At 48.2% G+C, this 19,210-nt stretch overlaps 1 protein-coding gene across 1 annotated transcript in view; it reads left to right on the forward strand.

The window, feature by feature from the left end:
- Positions 1 to 12,808, forward strand: part of VPS35 (VPS35 retromer complex component) — a 53,039-nt gene extending 40,231 nt beyond the window's left edge. Inside the window, exons 13-17 of the mRNA XM_077288689.1 lie at positions 5,888 to 6,010; positions 6,694 to 6,873; positions 9,192 to 9,431; positions 10,533 to 10,676; positions 11,526 to 12,808. Of these exons, the coding sequence (XP_077144804.1) occupies positions 5,888 to 6,010; positions 6,694 to 6,873; positions 9,192 to 9,431; positions 10,533 to 10,676; positions 11,526 to 11,705 (867 nt within the window). The 3' untranslated portion in view covers positions 11,706 to 12,808. The remainder of the gene's footprint in view (positions 1 to 5,887; positions 6,011 to 6,693; positions 6,874 to 9,191; positions 9,432 to 10,532; positions 10,677 to 11,525) is intronic.
- Positions 12,809 to 19,210: the final 6,402 nt, after the last annotated feature.

The following is a 19,210-nucleotide window of genomic DNA, read 5'->3' on the forward strand; positions in this document are numbered from 1 at the left end:
TGACACCGCCGGTAATGGTGTGCATGGCAGCGTAACTCGTCAGGATTTGTCGTGCTGCAATGTTTAGAGATTCGCTCGTTACAGAAACTACAACCTCCAATGTTTTGATGTTCTCAGGCTGATATGTTGACAGTTGCAGTTTCTTAGGCACTACTAGTCCCAGCAGACCTGCAGAACGTCGCTCTTGGTTAATGCCTGTGCTTTGCTTCCCGCCGCTGCTGCTCGGCGCAGTAAATGTGCGGTGGGAGAAGCCGCGGCGATCACTCCGATCCCCTCTTCAGTGTAAATGAGGTCACCGTCTGTTTTCCGCCACCTCTCATCTTGCAGCGGTAAGGTACTGATTAAGTCGCCTCCGGAGGAGACTTGTTAGTTCTCCGGCGGCGGTTTTAGCTGTCGACAGCTCATCATTGTCATGAAAGGAAGCAATTTCTCCCGAAGTGTCCTGTGTGTACAGAACAAATGACAAAACGGAGTTCACAGCGTATTTCATCTCGTCCGACCGGGAGGAGGGTGAAGACGCTGCCACTGGGAAGAAGCGACGAGCGTGTCCTCCGTCGTCCTCCTGACTCCGCGGCTCCTCATAACTAATAGACTCATTAGATGCTAACGAGCCTGCTAGGATTTCTAGCGACTTAATGGGCTTTTAGGGGCTGGTGAATTATTCACACTGTGTGTGGAGTGACAACGCCGACACCCCGCAGAGATCCACGCGGAGGGATTTTGCATTTTTACCACAACAGTAGTCTTTCCCCCATCCCCTTAAGCCTTTTCTAAAGTTGTAGCCTATTTAACCTGTTTTTATTCCGTCACCTTACTGATATCTAGCAGTGGGTATAATCCAGTGCTGCAATAAAGTACCACACATTGCTTAGATTAGGGCTGTAACGTCCGTGCGCAAAAAAAAAAAAGCGTAATGTGAACGTTGCATTGTGAAATAGGTGAAGGTGAAATGCGTTTTCATGCAATAATTGCTCTATGGAGTGAAGGCAGTATGGCGTCTTGTGCAAGTTACTACATGGAGCAAAATGCAATGCGTACAGTAGCTTGTATAAATATTCACCCCCCCCCTTGGTTTTTTACCTATTTTGTTACATTACAACCTGTGTGTAAATATTTTTGTAATCCGCTTTGTGTGTGACGCATTAGCACTATATAGTCTACGTTGATGAAAAATCTAGGTATAAATTAAATTTCTGGGATCAAATAATTAAAAATTGTCATGTGCATATGTATTCACAACATTTGCGATGAAGTCCCTAAAAATCTCTGGTGCAAGTAATTCCCTTCATAAGTCCCATGCTTAGTGACAGGACGTCCCACTGTGTGCAGTGTGTCACATGTCTGTCAGTATAGACACTTTACCTTTTCTGAAAGGTCACAGAGGCTACTACACTATTAACAAGAGGCACCACTAACCAAACACCACCATGAAGACCAAGGAGATCTCCAAACACCGCGAAGACCATGGAGATCTCCAACCACCACCGCGAAGACCATGGAGATCTCGAGCCACTACCACGAAGACCATGGAGATCTCGAGCCACTACCACGAAGACCATGGAGATCTCGAGCCACTACCGCGAAGTCCATGGAGATCTCGAGCCACCACCACGAAGACAATGGAGATCTCCAGCCACCACCGCGAAGACCATGGCGAACTCCAGCCACCACCGCGAAGACAATGGCGACCTCCAGCCACCACCGCAAAGACAATGGAGATCCCCAGCCACCACCGCAAAGACAATGGAGATCTCCAGCCACCACCGCAAAGACAATGGAGATCTCCAGCCACCACCGCAAAGACAATGGAGATCTCCAGCCACCACCGCAAAGACAATGGAGATCTCCAGCCACCACCGCGAAGACCATGGAGATCTCCGGCCACCACCGCGAAGACCATGGAGATCTCCAAACAAGTCAGGGACAAAGTTGTTGAGGAGTACAAGTTACGGTTGGGTTATAAACAAATATCCCAAACTCTGATGATCCTCAGGGCAGCATCAAATCCATTATCATCACATGGAAAGAACATGGTACCACAACAAACCTGCCAAGAGAAGGCGCCCACCATAACTCTCGGCCATGGTGGGGAGAGCATTAATCAGAGAGGCAGCATAGAGACCAAAGGTAACCCTGCTGGAGCTGCAGAGTTCCCAAGCAGAGACTGGAGTATCTGTCCATATGAATTTTATAAACCGTACACTCCATAGTAGTGGCCTTAATGGGAGAGTAGGCAGAAAAAAGCCTTTACTTGCACACACATTGTAAGGGTCGTTTTGATTTTGCATGTGGGAGACTCCCCAAGTGTTTGGAGGAATGTGCTGTGGTCAGAGGAGACCAAAAATTAACTTTTTTGCAACCAAGGTAACCTAATTTCTTGCGCCAAACAAACACAGCTCACCACCCCAAGAACACCATCCCCACAGTTAAAAGTGGTGGCAGCATCATACTGTGAGGATGATGTTCGGCAGCAGTGACAGGGAAAATGGTCCTAGTCGAGGGGTATATGGATGGTGCGAAATACTGGGATTTTCTTGAGCAAAACCTGTTTCTCAGTGATCAGAGACTGGGACGGAGATTCACCTTCCATCAAGACGATGACCCAAAGCATTTTGTTACAGCAACACTCGAGGGGTTTAACGGGAAATGTGTAAATGTTTTAGAGTAGCCTTGTCAAAGCCCAGACCTTAATCCAATGGAGAATCTGTGGTCAGACTTGAAGATCACTGTTCACCAGAGGAAACCATCTAACCTGAAGGAGCTGGAGCAGTTTTTCTTTGAGCAAAGGGCAAAAATCCCAATGGCCAGATGTGGAAATCTGAGAGACTTATCCAAAGCGACTTGCAGCTGTAATTGCCGTAAAAGGAGGATCTACAAAGTACTAACTTTAGGGGGGTGAATAGTTATGCTCTCTAAAGTTTTCAGTTATTTTGTCCTATTTGGTGTTGGCTTCACAATTACAAGAAAACCAAATGTTCACAGTTGTCGGCATGTTCTTTACATGAACTGATGTCAACCCTCAAAAAAAAAAAAAGTGAATTTCCAGTTTGTGAGATAGCAAAACATAAAAAATGCCAAGGGGGTAAATACTTTCACAAGCAACATTATGTGAAGGCTGCTCAGTCACGTCTGGTAGATACTCTATGGTGCATTATGTGATAATTCCACATCCGCAGTAGTAGTATGTGATGGTTGCATGACGGCGTCTTGTTGCCCGCGGTATCACCTCCGCCTTCTGCTGCTCCCAAGATCAATGCTCCACTGTTTAATCCTGCTGGGTGCCGAGGGACCTGTTCTGTAAATGCAAACTGATTCATTATCTTCTTCATTACTTATTTAATTGGCTTTGATTGGAACAACCGTGCAGCAAGTGGGAATTTCTGTACACAAAAAAAATCCCCATGCTCTGACCGCGCCGTAATGGATTCCTTTTTCCTTTTCACTTTACATTACCGCACGTCTCGCTTTCCAGGATCAATCGAGACCACGAGGGTCGGCTACAAGCAGATGTCTTCTGTGTGCGAGGAAGCGGCATTCCTTAGTCTTTCACAATTAACCCCACAAATGGAGATTTCGTGCATTATCTCGCCTCTCTGAAGACTGAAATAAAGCAAAACCTTTGAAAGCTTCCGAAACCCGTTCGTATGTGCGGGAAGTGTCCCCGGGAGCCGCTCGCTCGCATTCCTAATTGCTTCATTTAGCACACGCTTAAGCCGCATAGTGGCGGGGTTCATTTCAGAAGCCTCCTATTCTGCCATACGACTATGGGGGGAGGGAGCGGATCTGTATTTGCCCATTATTCTTGTATTAATCTCACAATGGGTCCATTTTTTTTATGTTGAATGAATATATATATTTTTCTTTTGGAGAGAAATTACAGAGCACTTGGCACAACGTGGGACTGTTCATGCTAAAGTCACGTTTGCTAGGTTCTCTTCTAAAAGCTACAAGAATGTCTGATTTGTGTTGGCTGAGACTTCCTGCTGGGAGAGGGGAGAGAGCTGCTGCACAGCCGATCACTGATCTGTCACTGCAGTGATTGTACGCAGAGAAATATAATCTTGTGGTTTTGGCAGTATGTTCTTTCACAAGGTAACTAGTCTACATGTATCTTGCTATATTCCATTCTTCTTGATGGAGCACTGTGCTTTGACTTTCTGCTGGGAGAGGGGAGAGAGAGCTGCTGCTGCACAGCCGATCACTGATCTGTTACTGCAGTGATTGTACGCAGAGAAATCTAATCTTGTGGTTTGGGTAGTATGTTCTCTCGAAAGGTAACTAGTCCAGAAGTATTTCTCTCTATTCCGATCTCCATGATGAAGATTCACATGCTGCGACTTCCTGCTGGGAGAGGGGAGAGAGAGCTGCTGCTGCTGCACAGCCGATCACTGATCTGTTACTTCAGTGATTGCACGCAGAGAAATCCAGTCTTGTGGTTTTGGCAGTATGTTCTTTCACAAGGTAACTAGTCCAGAAGTATTTCTCTATATTCCGATCTCCGTTAATAAAGATTCACATGCTGCGACTTACCGCTGGTAGAGGGGAGAGAGCTGCTGCTTCATAGTCCATCACTGATCTGTTACTGCAGTGATTGTACGCAGATAAATCCAGTCTTGTATATTCTTTCACAAATTAAGTAGACTATTTCTCTGTATTTCAATCTCGTTTATGGAGATCCATGTTCTGTGACTTTCTGCTGGTAGAGGGGAGAGAGAGCTGCTGCTTCAGTCCATCACTGATCTGTTACTGCAGTGATTTATACATGGGATATGCTGATGAAACTACACTCTGTAACAATCCAAGTAGCCCAAGATCAGCATGTCTCTCTAGGTCCAGTCTTCTTCATTACTCTCAACTGCTGAGACTTCCTGCTGGTAGAGGAGAGAGAGCTGCTACGTCAGTCAGTCATTAATCATATATTGTTGCAGATCATATATGTTGATAATTTAGCAGCATTCCTTCTAAGTAGACTGATTGCCTCGTTCCATGTAACAATCTTCTTGACGGAGTTTACCCGCTGAGACTTCTCGCTGGTAGAGGGGAGAGAGAGCTGCTCTGCAGTCGATCACTGATCTGTTACTGCGGTGATTTATACGTATAGAAACGCTAACGAAACTACAAGTCTGTACGTTTTGCAACAACCTATGTAGACCAAGATCAGAATGTGTCTATATTCCCTTCTCCACGTGCTGTGACTTTCTGCCGATGGAGGGGGGAGAGAGCTGCTTCACAGACCCAGAAATATATACACAGATCAATACTTCAAGAAAACCAAGTTTTGTAGTTGTTTTTCAGGGGAGTGGGTCTTACTGTGTGCTTTTTTTTTTTTTTTTTTTTTAATATTTTGTTTGTTCAGTCTGTCTCCTCATTACTGTAGTTCTTACGGAGCTGCAGGGTCGTGTCATTGACTGCTGATAACGATCGGTTCCTATTAGGTTAGGTTTGCCATGTTACCCTCTCTAGTTCCCCCGGAGGTCATTATCTCTGCGGTCAGATTTGTTAATTGTCCTCCGTGCTCCTCCCTTTTGGAAGATTTGTGACTTAATGGGCAGCCGTTTGTTCTGGCATCCCGAGAACGGACCAACTCCAGCTCCTGATGAAAGAACTGTTCTGTACGGACATGGTTCATTATACCGCTATAATGACCCGCTGCAGGGTAATGGGGGAGCAACGAGGAAAGCCATAGATGCTAATGGAGGCACCCGATAAGTCGTCATGACATGCCGCCTGTCTGTAGTGTAGTTACGAGTTCTGCTCTGAGGGGGTATTTAAAGGGATTGTTCAGAATAAGAAATAATTAAGGTCATCTGGTACTGCAGCCTTTCTCCATTGTGAATTTTTTTTTTTTGTTTAATGGTCTCTGCCTTTCTTTTTTCTTTTTTTTAAGATCCTGAATACGGCTCGAAAGCACTTTGGGGCAGGCGGGAACCAGAGAATCCGTTTCACGTTACCGCCGCTGGTGTTCTCAGCGTATCAGCTCGCCTTCCGATACAAAGAAAACGCCAAAGTAGTAAGTCACCTTTCCTCCATTGCTTCTGTATCACTTATCGTTAGGAAAAGCCGTCTCTACATCATGGGGTCTGCGAGATTGCTGCTGATCTATTGTGTGTCGGGGTCCGGAGAGCCAGAAGTAAGTCTGTGGGGCTCGTACTTCACCGATCTGTGAGAGTGGACAACGGACCCGCAGGAGCTGCACAGGTCAATGTGGTGGTCTCATTTCCGGACCCCCACAGATCAACACCAGTTTGCACCCCCCCATGGCATAGAAAAAGTTTTCCCAGTAATGCCCCTTAAAGGGATTGTTTCCATAAATAATGCATCATTATCTATTTTTATTTCATCACCTTTGCCATATCTCTGCTTGCTGTCACTGAATACAGCTGTAGGGATTTTCAACCTCTAAATGTTGTAAGTCTGTGAATGAGTAGGGGTCAGTCTGATCCCGAGAATGGGGGGGTCTGACCTGCCCCAACAGAATGGCGTGCCATCGCTATAGTCATCCTTTACGGATCTACCGGCTGTAACTGAGCACTTGACTCAGACCCCTCTTATTCCAGTGAGGAATGTCATAGATCGGATCCTCAATGTTCTGCACCTTCTCTCCTGTCCAAGGACTGTTAATATTGAGACCACCTTCTTAAGACTTTTAAAGGGTTTAGTAATCACTTATTTTTCTGTTCTCGCCCCGGGCAGGATGATAAGTGGGACAAGAAGTGTCAGAAGATCTTCTCCTTTGCTCACCAGACGATCAGCGCCTTAATTAAAGCCGAATTGGCCGAGTTGCCCCTCAGACTGTTCCTTCAAGGGGCTTTGGCAGCTGGAGAAATTGGATTTGAAAACCACGAGACGGTGGCCTATGAATTCATGTCTCAGGTAATGATCCGCCCACGTCTGTCATCTTTCTTTTTTTCATCCCACTTGCTGTCACTCCGCTGATGACCTCGACATCTCGCTTTTCAATTATCGGACGGCATCCGTGAAAATTGCTGCATCGCAGACACTGACCTCGACATGGCGGAGGCAGAGCCAGGCCTTTAACCCTTTTTAATAGCCCACACCATTCTTATCTTTCTGTTCATGCTGGTTAAGCCTTTATATTAATTCTTTTATTTATTTTTATACTTTTTGTGCTTTTATCAAATTTACACTTTACATTTTTTATCTTTCCGAGTTATAACAGTATAAATGTGCCGACGGGGCTATAACAATAATAATAATAATTAATAATAATAATCATCTAAAAAATAATTAAGCCCAGTTGGCACATTAATACTTTTATAACTTGGAAAGACGAAAAATTTAAGGTGTATAAAAGATAAAAGCACAAAAGTATATAATAAATAATAATAATAATATTTGTTATATTTTAATCTAAAAATAAGTGACACAAATGTTTAAAAATACTACAAATAAAATCTAAAACCTAAAAAAATGCTAAAACTGGATAATGCCAAGAATGGTTTTAAAAAAATAAAATAAATAAAATAGTAAGAAATTATTATATATTTTTTACCCAATTTTTTTCAATTTTTTTATATGAATAACAATAATAAATGATAACAAATGGTTAAAATATTGTATTTTAATCATTTTTGTTAATAAAAATGATAATGATTCTAATAATGATAAAGTTAAATATATAAAATATTGATAAAAATTATTATGACAAAAATGGTTAAAATATTAACCAATTTTAATTATCATCCTCATTATTTTCTTTTCCAGAATTTTACAGTTTACAAAATTAATTTACATTTGCTGCCGTTTAGTGGAAATCTAAAGTCTTGCTTTCTTTAGCCGTCATCCTGTCTTACTCTAGTTCTGCTCACACAGCTGAGGGTTTGCCACTGTGTTTTAGTGTAGCAGCACATGAGCAAAAAGTTCCTAGCTCTTTACTGCCATGCATTGTAGTAAACCCGTCGGCGGCAGTCCTCGATACCCGTTTGACTTGATGTATACGGTATATACCCGTATATACTCGAGTATAAGCCGACCCGAATATAAGCCGAGACCCCTAATTTTGCCACAAAAAACTGGGAAAACTTAATGACTCGGGTATAAGCCTAGGGTGGGAAATGCAGCAGCTAATGGTAAATTTCAAAAATAAAAATAGGTACCAATAAAAGTAAAATTAATTGAGACATCAGTAGGTTAAGTGTTTTTGAATATCCATATTGAATCAGGAGCCCCATATAATGCTCAGTACAGTTTAAGATGGGCCCCATAAGATGCTCCATACATACATTTGCCCCTTATAATGCTGCACAAATGCTGATTATGGCCCCATAAGATGCTCCATACAGACATTTGCCCCATATAATGCTGCACAAATGCTGATTATGGCCCCATAAGATGCTCCATAGACACATTTGCCCATATAATGCTGCACAAATGCTGATTATGGCCCCATAAGATGCTCCATAGAGATATTTGCCCATATAATGCTGCACAAATGCTGATTATGGCCCCATAAGATGCTCCATAGACTATTATGCCCCATATGCTGTTGCTGCGATTAAAAAAAAAAAAAAAATCACAAACTCGCCTCTCGTCGCTCTGGCCCCCGGCACTTGCTATAGTCACCTGTCCGCGTTCCACCGTCGGCGCCGCTGTGTCCTCCGCGTCCTCTGCACTGAAGTTCAGGCAGAGGGCGGCGCACACAGTAATCGCATCATCGCGCCCTCTGACCTGAGCGTCACTGCAGACGACGCAGAAGACACAGCGGCACCGACGGTGGAACGGGGAACAGGTGAATATCGCACACTGCCCCTGCCATACTCACCTCCTCCTGGCGCGGTCCCTGCACTTCCCTGGTTCTCCGGGCTCCGTCAGCGTCTTCCTGTAGTGAGCTGTCACATGGTACCGCTCAATGCAGTAATGAATATGCGGCTCCCCCCTATGGGAGTGGAGTTGGGTCCATATTCATTACTGTAATGAGCGGTACCATGTGACCGCTCAACACCGGAAGAAGCTGCCGGCGCCCGGAGAACCAGGGACGTGCAGGGACCGCGCCAGGAGCAGGTGAGTATTACTACACAGCTGCCGCTCCCCCTCCCCCGCCGACCCCCGGGAATGACTCGAGTATAAGCCGAGAGGGGCAATTTCAGCCTAAAAAAAATGGGCTGATATTCTTGGCTTATACTCAAAGTATATACGATACTTATGGCTTGAGCTTAATCTCCGATACACAGGCATTTTCACTGTACGAAGACGAGATCAGCGACTCGAAGGCTCAGCTGGCGGCCATCACCCTCATCATTGGTACGTTTGAAAAGATGAAATGTTTCAGCGAAGAAAACCACGAGCCCCTGAGGACGCAGAGCGCGCTGGCTGCATCCAAGCTCCTGAAGAAGCCGGACCAGTGTCGGGCCGTCAGCACCTCCGCGCATCTCTTCTGGTCTGGGCGAAACACCGATAAGAACGGCGAAGAGGTGAGAACTAGACTGAAGGGGTCTTCGAAGCAGGGAAAAATAAAATTGAAAATCACCATATCTGGAAGGGGTTAAATAGATTATTGTGACTTATTTGCTGCTGTTGAGATGTTCTCACGTCGTCATTAGTGTCCTTAACAGACACAATACTGGACTTTGTGCAACGAGGAAACCTCTGTTCTCTCCTAATTAGAGGCTGTCTGTCATCACAAAGCGAGCGGTGCTGCTAATTATGGCGGTGATCTGCGCCAGCTCCAAGGATGGCTTTTATTTGGTTGTGATTGAGTAAATGAGACATTGAATCCCACAGCCCCATTACAGACAGCGTGGGCCCGTCCCCTCCGCACGCCCATCACGGGCTGAATGTTCTCAGCCACCAGGATGGTCTCTGAGAAATGACTCTTTGTATACCCATCGTGGCTCCTCCGTCCTTGAGCCGCTTTCTGCCCGTCATGAGTTAGTCGTCCTGAGCATCTCATCGGCTACGGAGGAGAGGAGAAGAGACGTGAGCCGAGGACTCATGTGCCGAGGGTTGATTGTTTCACTCTGTGTGTCTGATAGCAGTCACCCGCTTGTACTCAGCCCTCCGATCCCCGCACCTTGTTCCCCAGACTACTGCGTCAGCCCGTCCTGTCAGCAGGGGTGCACCCGGCCCGTCCTGCCCGCGGCGGCGCGCCCGGCCTGTCCGCGGCGGCGCGCCCGGCCTGTCCGCGGCGGCGCGCCCGGCCTGTCCGCGGCGGCGCGCCCGGCCTGTCCGCGGCGGCGCGCCCGGCCTGTCCGCGGCGGCGCGCCCGGCCTGTCCGCGGCGGCGCGCCCGGCCTGTCCGCGGCGGCGCGCCCGGCCTGTCCGCGGCGGCGCGCCCGGCCCGTCCGCGGCGGCGCGCACGGCCCATCCTGTCCGCGGCAGCGCGCCCGTCCTGTCCGTGGCGGCGCGTCCGGCCCGTCCTGTCTGCTGCGAATCCTGAAGTCTGTTTCATTTGGAGCAAAGTTTCTTTCCTAAGTTCTTAGTATTTCAGAGCAGCCACTTCAGCAGTGAAACGTAGAAGGTATCGGAGCGCTCCCTCTAACTTACCGCGAGTCCCTGCTTTTTTTTGTTTTTTAGATTCACAGCGGCAAACGGGTGATGGAGTGTCTGAAGAAGGCTCTGAAGATCGCTAATCAATGCATGGACCCTTCCCTACAAGTGCAGCTCTTCATCGAAATCCTCAACAGATACATCTACTTCTACGAGAAGGAAAATGATGCGGTACGTGAGCGCCTCTCATCACACCGACCTTTCTTCTCTCCCTCACCCTTTTCATTATCCTGCAGCAAGGTTTCAGGATGGTTTTGAAGAGTCGCGATCAAGTGCCGCTGATTAGTTGGGGGGCGTAGAATACAGATGCGAGATGTCCTCAGATCTGGGAAGAAACCCTCTAATTATCCTCCTCTGTGATAAAGCGCCGGCGTCTGCTTCAGTTCATGTTTTATGGATCAGGATTGAGGTGATGTATCCGTCATTGAGGACTGCGAGAAATGACGGAGTAATAGCGGGGTCTGCACAATAAGCTCTTCTGCAGCAGGGTCCGTGGTCCTTAACGCCACGGTGATAATTGCTTGCCGCTTGTATGCTAATTACTTTGACATTTCTGCAGCTCGTTGTAAACACGTTTGTTGTTCTGAGGACGCAGCTTGTTTTTCTTGGAAAATGTTAAGAACTGCCAAGTTCTTCCAGGGTCTGGGCTCGTCTGGGTGCAGTATGCTGCAATGCATCTGAGTTTGGCTGCATGAATTTGGGCCAAACTGGATGCAGTTACTCCATGCCATTGTTTGGGGCATCATGGCTTCTGATCCGGTGGGCAGGGTGGTGGCTGTGGAAGGGGCTGGCACATAGGGGTGATAAGTGGCTCAGTGTGCGCATCACTTGGCACATTGGGTTGTTTGAAGGTCTGAGCTGGGGGCCGACATTGGGCACAAAAGTTTGACGCGATGCTAATTGGCTGGTATGAGATGAGGAGCTGACGCGAATTTCCACAGCGCTTTTTTTTTTTTATTATTTATTTTGACAGCCCCCTAATCCTGCGCCATTGTCTTTTTTTTTTTTTTTTTTTTTCAGGTCACCGTTCAGGTATTGAACCAACTGATCCAGAAGATCCGTGAAGACCTTCCCAACCTGGAGGCCAGCGAGGAGACGGAGCAGATAAACAAGCACTTCCACAACACTCTGGAACATTTACGTCTCCGGAAAGAGTCGCCGGAAGCTGAAGGTCCCGTATACGAGGGACTCGTTCTGTGAAGCGAACCCCATCAGTCCCGTCCGTCGTCCCCCGCCATGACTTTATCTTCTGTCCCTATAAAAAATATATATATATTATTTTTTTTTCATAAATTCTGTTTTTCTTTCCCCCTTCAGTGATAAATTGTGCTTTTATTTTTTTTCTAAAGAAATGGCAAGTATTAAAACCCATCAATTTCCAAATCAGTTTGTAAGACCACGACGGTTTTGTAAGCAACTTGCCTGGAAATTTGGCCGTACTTATGCCATAAATTGAATTATATATTTATTTTTTTCCCTTTTTGGTGATGAATTTTGACACCAGTTTGCCATATATTTGTCAATTCTGTACCTCCAAATCAGCTGCATAGTCGTATTTACATTACCGTATGTAATTCTGTCACTGCCACTAGAGGGAGCTCACTGCAGACATTTGCAGAAATTAAAGATTTTTTTATTTCCAAAAACTTGTGTTTTTGATTTGTACTAGCTAATTTTATGTGCCACTCCGTTGCTTCCTTTCGTGTAGCAGAGATTGTCCCATCCGGTTTCCCTTCTAACTTTTTGGGATTTTCTATGGTGCAGGAAAACTTATAGAATATCCAATATCATTGCATATAAAACTGTATGCAGTAAATGCATGAGCTCCCCCTAGTGGTGGCTCCAGGTAGCCAGAAATGTTGCTGTCTATACACTGGATTTGGGAGGTGAAGTAGGTGCCCGTATCTCTGGGCTGGTAGCCATAGTTCCATAGAGGTCTCCTGTAATCTGTATTACTGTTGAGATCGGTCCATTTCTACATCCTGCTCCTTTTTTTTTTGGCCTCCCCTCCCTTTTAATCCCAGCTTGTATGGGAGCATGTCTAGGGACGTATACAATTGCAGGACTGAGGAAGTTCTTTGTTGGTGACTGGGGTTCTGTGTTGTCTGGTGAGGGCCAGTACTGGGCGCAGCAGAGCTCCTTTATCATCAGGCGTTCATGTAAGACTATATGAAGAAGTTGTGACGATCTATATAGTGTATGTATAACCATTCTTGTAAATTTTAGATATAAATGCGGTATGCACATTTATTCAGTCTCATGATTTGCACCCGTGGTATAATAAAATGCCTATTAACCATTCAGACTAGCGTGCTTTCTATAGGATGACTTCAACGTCTCGGGGTGGCATTGCTGGGGATGCTTGATCTTAATCGCCTGCGGCAGGCTTAACTTTCTGCTCCAGCGCCAGATTCTCTGTCTCGCCTCTGCTCCATCGCCAGGTTTTCCCGTCGTCTCCCCTCTGCTCCATCGCCAGGTTTTCCCGTCGTCTCCCCTCTGCTCCATCGCCAGGTTTTCCCGTCGTCTCCCCTCTGCTCCATCGCCAGGTTTTCCCGTCGTCTCCCCTCTGCTCCATCGCCAGGTTTTCCCGTCGTCTCCCCTCTGCTCCATCGCCAGGTTTTCCCGTCGTCTCCCCTCTGCTCCATCGCCAGGTTTTCCCGTCGTCTCCCCTCTGCTCCATCGCCAGGTTTTCCCGTCGTCTCCCCTCTGCTCCATCGCCAGGTTGACAGTCTCCCCTCTGCTCCATCACCAGGTTGTCCGTCGTCTCCCCTCTGCTCCATCGCCAGGTTGTCCGTCTTCTCCCCTCTGCTCCATCGCCAGGGTCTCCGTCTTCTCCCCTCTGCTCCATCGCCAGGTTCTCCGTCGTCTCCCCTCTGCTCCATCGCCAGGTTGACAGTCTCCCCTCTGCTCCATCGCCAGGTTGTCCGTCGTCTCCCCTCTGCTCCATCGCCAGGTTGTCCGTCTTCTCCCCTCTGCTCCATCGCCAGGGTCTCCGTCTTCTCCCCTCTGCTCCATCGCCAGGTTCTCCGTCGTCTCCCCTCTGCTCCATCGCCAGGTTTTCCCGTCGTCTCCCCTCTGCTCCATCGCCAGGTTTTCCCGTCGTCTCCCCTCTGCTCCATCGCCAGGTTTTCCCGTCGTCTCCCCTCTGCTCCATCGCCAGGTTTTCCCGTCGTCTCCCCTCTGCTCCATCGCCAGGTTGACAGTCTCCCCTCTGCTCCATCGCCAGGTTGTCCGTCGTCTCCCCTCTGCTCCATCGCCAGGTTGTCCGTCTTCTCCCCTCTGCTCCATCGCCAGGGTCTCCGTCTTCTCCCCTCTGCTCCATCGCCAGGTTCTCCGTCGTCTCCCCTCTGCTCCATCGCCAGGTTGACAGTCTCCCCTCTGCTCCATCGCCAGGTTGTCCGTCGTCTCCCCTCTGCTCCATCGCCAGGTTGTCCGTCTTCTCCCCTCTGCTCCATCGCCAGGGTCTCCGTCTTCTCCCCTCTGCTCCATCGCCAGGTTCTCCGTCGTCTCCCCTCTGCTCCATCGCCAGGTTCTCCGTCGTCTCCCCTCTGCTCCATCGCCAGGTTCTCCGTCTTCTCCCCTCTGCTCCATCGCCAGGTTCTCCGTCGTCTCACCTCTGCTTCATGCCAGGTCCTCCGTCGTCTCCCCTCTGCTCCATCGCCAGGTTCTGTGTCTCCCCCCCCCCCCCCGCTCCATCGCCAGGTTCTCCGTCGTCTCTCCTCTGCTCCATCGCCAGGTTCCCCGTCGTCTCTCCTCTGCTCCATCGCCAGGTTCTCCGTCGCCTCTCCTCTGCTCCATCGCCAGGTTCCCCATCGTGCCAAGGTGCCTCCTGACTAGAGTTGAGCGACTTTTACTTTTTTAGGATCGAGTCGGGTTTCGCAAAACCTGACTTTGTCAAAAGTCGGGTCGGGTGAAATCGGCCGATTATTGCAAGAAGTTGGGGGCCGACAAACACGAAACCCAATGCAAGTCAATGGGGAATCAAAGTCGGCAGTGAGTAGAGGACAGGAAAACACCTACAGTGCCTATTTTAATGCCAAAAACATCAATTCTTATTACTGAAGCTTGTCAATCTTAATTTACTTTATAATAGTTAGGCATTGAAAACTGGGGGTCATTTGGCTAAAGTTGTGGGGGGGGGGGGGGAAGGGCTGGCTCAAGATTTTCGTGGGCCCAGGAAACGAGGAATACGTCACGGCGGTGGAGCAGGGAGAGGTAAGTATTTCAACTTTGCAAGTGCTGTGATCCTGAGCAATCAGTGGGGGCCCACTTGTTGGCATTGGCACTGGCACAGGGCCCCTCATAGGACTGCGGGTGGCGCCTCCCACTGGCAGAGACACTTTTGCGTACTATGAGGGGCCCTGTGCCATTGACGTCGCCAAAGAGTATGCCCCCCACCTGATGAAGGAACCTGCACTTTCATCTGCATCTTCCTCTTTGTCCCCGTGTAAGGTGGTATAGTATGCGGGAAGGGGAACCTGACTTTCAGCAGGGTCAGATTCTGGCTGTGTAGAGTGCAAGGGGAATGTAGTGGTCTGGGTCAATGTACCAGCAGACTCATCTAGCAGTGGCTGGGCAATGGGCAGGATGAGGAGGAAACACAGATATAGGCCCAAATAATAAAGTGGGCTAAATGCAGTTCAAAATTGGTAACAGGACTAACCAGGCGGCATTGCTTTGTTCAGCGGAGGACAACTGTAATGAGAGGCTGACACAGTGAGTAGGCCAAATAAGTAAGTGGTCTAAATGCAGTTCAAAATTGGTAACAGGAATAACCAGGCGGCATTGCTTGGTTCAGCGGAGGACAATTGTAAGGAGTGGCTGACACAGTGAGTAGGCCCAAATAAGTAAGTGGGCTAAATGCAGTTCAAAATTGGTAACAGGAATAACCAGGCGGCATTGCTTGGTTCAGCGGAGGACAATTGTAAGGAGTGGCTGACACAGTGAGTAGGCCCAAATAAGTAAGTAGGCTAAATGCAGTTCAAAATTGGTAACAGGAATAACCAGGCGGCATTGCTTGGTTCAGTGGAGGACAATTGTAAGGAGTGGCTGACACAGTGAGTAGGCCCTAATAATAAAGTAGGCTACATGTCTGCCAAAAAATTTTTCAGAAATAACCAGGTGGCATAGCTAGGTACAGGGGTGGGCTCCTCTGCTGAGTAGCAGACAGTGGTAGTAGGCGCAACGTATTAACTGGTCTAAATGGAGGCCAGAGCCCCTGTATATTTTAACTATCATCTATCATTTCAACAAATTTGTATTGGCAGTGCCATTAAAGGATTTAACAGCACAGACTACACAGTGGTGGAGCAGGGAGAAGTAAGTATTGCAAGTGGTAGAGCACTGTTCGAGCTGGGGGGGAACACTCTCTCGTGGGCTGCGGTATTGGCACAGGGCCCCTCATATTACCACAGTGTGTCTGACGTTGGTTGTGCACCACCACCGTCACAGACACTTCATTGTACTATGAGGGACCCTGTGCCAGTGCCGTCGCCCAAGAGTGGGCACACCCACCTGTCCAGGCAAATGGCACTCGCACGGGTGTTTGCGCCAGGTGGTGACCACGGCCCTGTGGGGGGAGTCAGCCCATTTAGGGAGGTATATAAATGGCCTATGGTGGACATTCAGCAGCTGCAAATGGAGGAATTTGAGAAGTCAGTAAGAGGAGGCCAAAAGCAAGACATTTTTCAGGCAAGCTACGTGTCAGCAGGGGAAGGTGGGGCCAAATAATTTGAAATCCATGATTGGTTCATTTTAATGAAGGTAGATCATCAACATTTTGGGTAGCCAGATGTGTCCTTTTTTCGGTCAGTATTGAACCAGCAGCCCTGAATACTCTATGATAGCACATTAGCAGCAGGGCATGCGAGCTCCTGTAATGCATATTCTGCCAATTCAGGCCAGGTGTCTATTTTAGATGCCCAGTAATCAAAGGGCAATGACCTGTGAGGGAGAACATCGATAAGGGAGGAAAAGTAGTTTGTAACCATACTGGACAAATGCTGTCTCCTGTCACTTTGAATCGATGCAGCAGTACCTGTTGTGTCAGCGGTCGTTGCAAAATCACTCCACAACCTGGTCATAAAACCCCTCTGTCCAACGCCACTTCAGATTTTTGCACCTCTAACACCTCTGCCATGTTGCCCACTACGGCTCGTGTGAGAACCATCACCGCCGCTGTGTGCTGGGAATGCCTGAACCAAACAGTCTACAAGAGTTGCTTGTCTGGTAGCCAATATTTGCTCAAGGTTCTCATGTGGCATGATATTTTGTAATTTTCCTTTATATCGTGGATCCAGGAGGCAGGCAAACCAGTAATCGTCATCGGACATCATTTTGATAATGCGGGGGTCCCTTTTTAGGATACGCAAGGCATACTCAGCCGTGTGGGCCAATGTTCCAGGTGTCAATTCACTGCTTGTGCTGGGTTGAGGAGCAGTTTCTTGCAAATCAACATCACTTGTGTCCCGCAAAAACCCTGTACCTGACCTTGCAACGCCACCAGTTTCTATTGCCCCCTGAGAAGCATCCTCCTTCCATAAATATTCATCCCGATCATCCTCCTCTTCATCCGCCACCTCGTCCAGGAGAATTCCCTGAGCTGACAATGGCTGACTGTCATCAAGGCTTCCCTCCTCTTCGGCTGCAGACGCCTGCTCCTTAATGTGCGTCAAACTTTGCATCAGCAGACGCATTAGTGGGATGCTCATGCTTATGATGGCGTCGTCTGCACTTGCCAGCCGTGTGCATTCCTCAAAACACTGAAGGACTTGACAGAGGTCTTGTAGCTTCGACCACTGCACACCAGTCAACTCCATGTCTGCCATCCAAGTGCCTGCCCGTGTATGTGTATCCTCCCAGAAATAAATTACAGAATGCCTCTGTTCGCACAGCCTCAGAAGCAGTGCAGTGTGGAGTTCCACCTTGTTGCAACGTCGATTATTAGGCGGTGCTGGGGAAGATTCAGCGATCGCTGATGGTTCAGCATACGGCTGGAGTGTACGGGCGACCGGCGGATGTGCGAGCAAAGTCTTCGCACCTTCAGGAGCAGGGCTGGTAACCCTGGATAATTTTTCAGGAAGCACTGCACCACCAGGTTCAAGGTGTGAGCCAGGCAACGTATGTGTTTCAGTTCTGAAAGGGCTATGGCAGCCATAAAATTCCTTCCGTTATCACTGACTACCTTGCCTGCCTCAACATGTACACTGCCCAGCCATGACTGCGTTTGTTGCTGCAAGTACTCGGCCAGTACTTCCGCGGTCTGTTGTCGCCCAAACACTTCATTTGTAACACAGCCTGCTGACACTTACCACTAGCTGTTTCATAATGGGACACCTCGTGTGCAACACTGGCAGCTGCGGATGGAGTGGTCGTGCGACTGAGCTCTGGACGAGCTTTCAAAGCTTCTGGAGGAGGAGGAGGAGGGGTGGCGAACGCCTACAGCCAACTGTTTCCTAGACCGTGGGCTAGGCAGAACTGTCCCACTATGGCTGTCCCCTGTGGACCCTGCATCCACCACATTAACCCAGTGTGCCGTGATGGACACGTAACGTCCCTGGCCATGCCTACTGGTCCATGCATCTGTTGTGAGGTGCACCTTTCCACTGACTGATTGCCTCAGTGCATGGACAATGCGGTCTTTGACATGCTGGTGGAGGGCTGGGATGGCTTTTCTCGCAAAGAAATGCCGACTGGGTAGGTCATAGCGTGGTACTGCGTAGGCCATCAGGTCTTTGAAAGCGTCGCTTTCAACCAACCGGTAGGGCATCATCTCTAACGAGATTAGTCTAGCAATGTGGGCGTTCAAACCCTATGTACGCGGATGAGAGGATGAGTACTTTCTTTTCCTAACGAGAGTGTCTTGTAGGGTGAGCTGGACTGGAGAGCTGCATATGGTGGAACTAGTGTTGGTGGTGGTGGACATGGCGGATTGGGAGAGGGTTGGTGATGGTATTCTTGATGTTGGCCTACATAGTGTTACCTACCAATAACCTTGTGATTCCCTGACTGCTTTGGCCTTGCGACAATACCTCCACATTTGCTGCTGGTGGTGTCCTAACCGGTGGGCTTACAGTGAGGGAAGCAATGTAGCATTGCTGACTACCTTCATTCTGAGCAGGTGCACCAGCGGTACGTGACGTTTGGTAGTTAGTCCAGGCTTGCAAGTGCAAGCTGGTTAAATGTCTACGCATGCACGTTGTATTTAAATTTTGAAGATTCTTCCCTCTGCTAAAGGTCTTTGAGCATTTCTTACAGATAACTTTGCACTGATCATTCGGATCTTGGTTAAAAAATTGCCACACTGCACTCTTCCTACTATCGAATACCTTTTCAGGCATTGCACGCTGTGCTACTTTCACCGGATGGCCACGCTGTCCTAAAACTGTTTTTGGTTTTGACACACGTTTTTGGCCTGATACGGGCCTGCCAGATGACAGCTGTTGCGATGTAGATGGCTGCTGCGGATCATCCTCCTCCGCTTCTGAGCTACTGGCAGCGGCACCCTCTTCCCCCAATGGCTGCCAATCTGGGTCAACAACTGGGTCATCTATCACCCCCTCTTCAATGTCCTGTGCACCTTCTTCTGTGTCACCGTGTAAGGTGCTATAGCGTTTGGGACGGGGCACCATAATCTCATCAGGGTCAGATTCAGGCTCCGTACACTGCGAGGGCAATGTAGTGATCTGAGTCAATGGAACAGCATA

This window comes from Ranitomeya variabilis, chromosome 2 (assembly GCF_051348905.1).
Source record: "Ranitomeya variabilis isolate aRanVar5 chromosome 2, aRanVar5.hap1, whole genome shotgun sequence".
NCBI classification, from domain to species: domain Eukaryota; kingdom Metazoa; phylum Chordata; class Amphibia; order Anura; family Dendrobatidae; genus Ranitomeya; species Ranitomeya variabilis.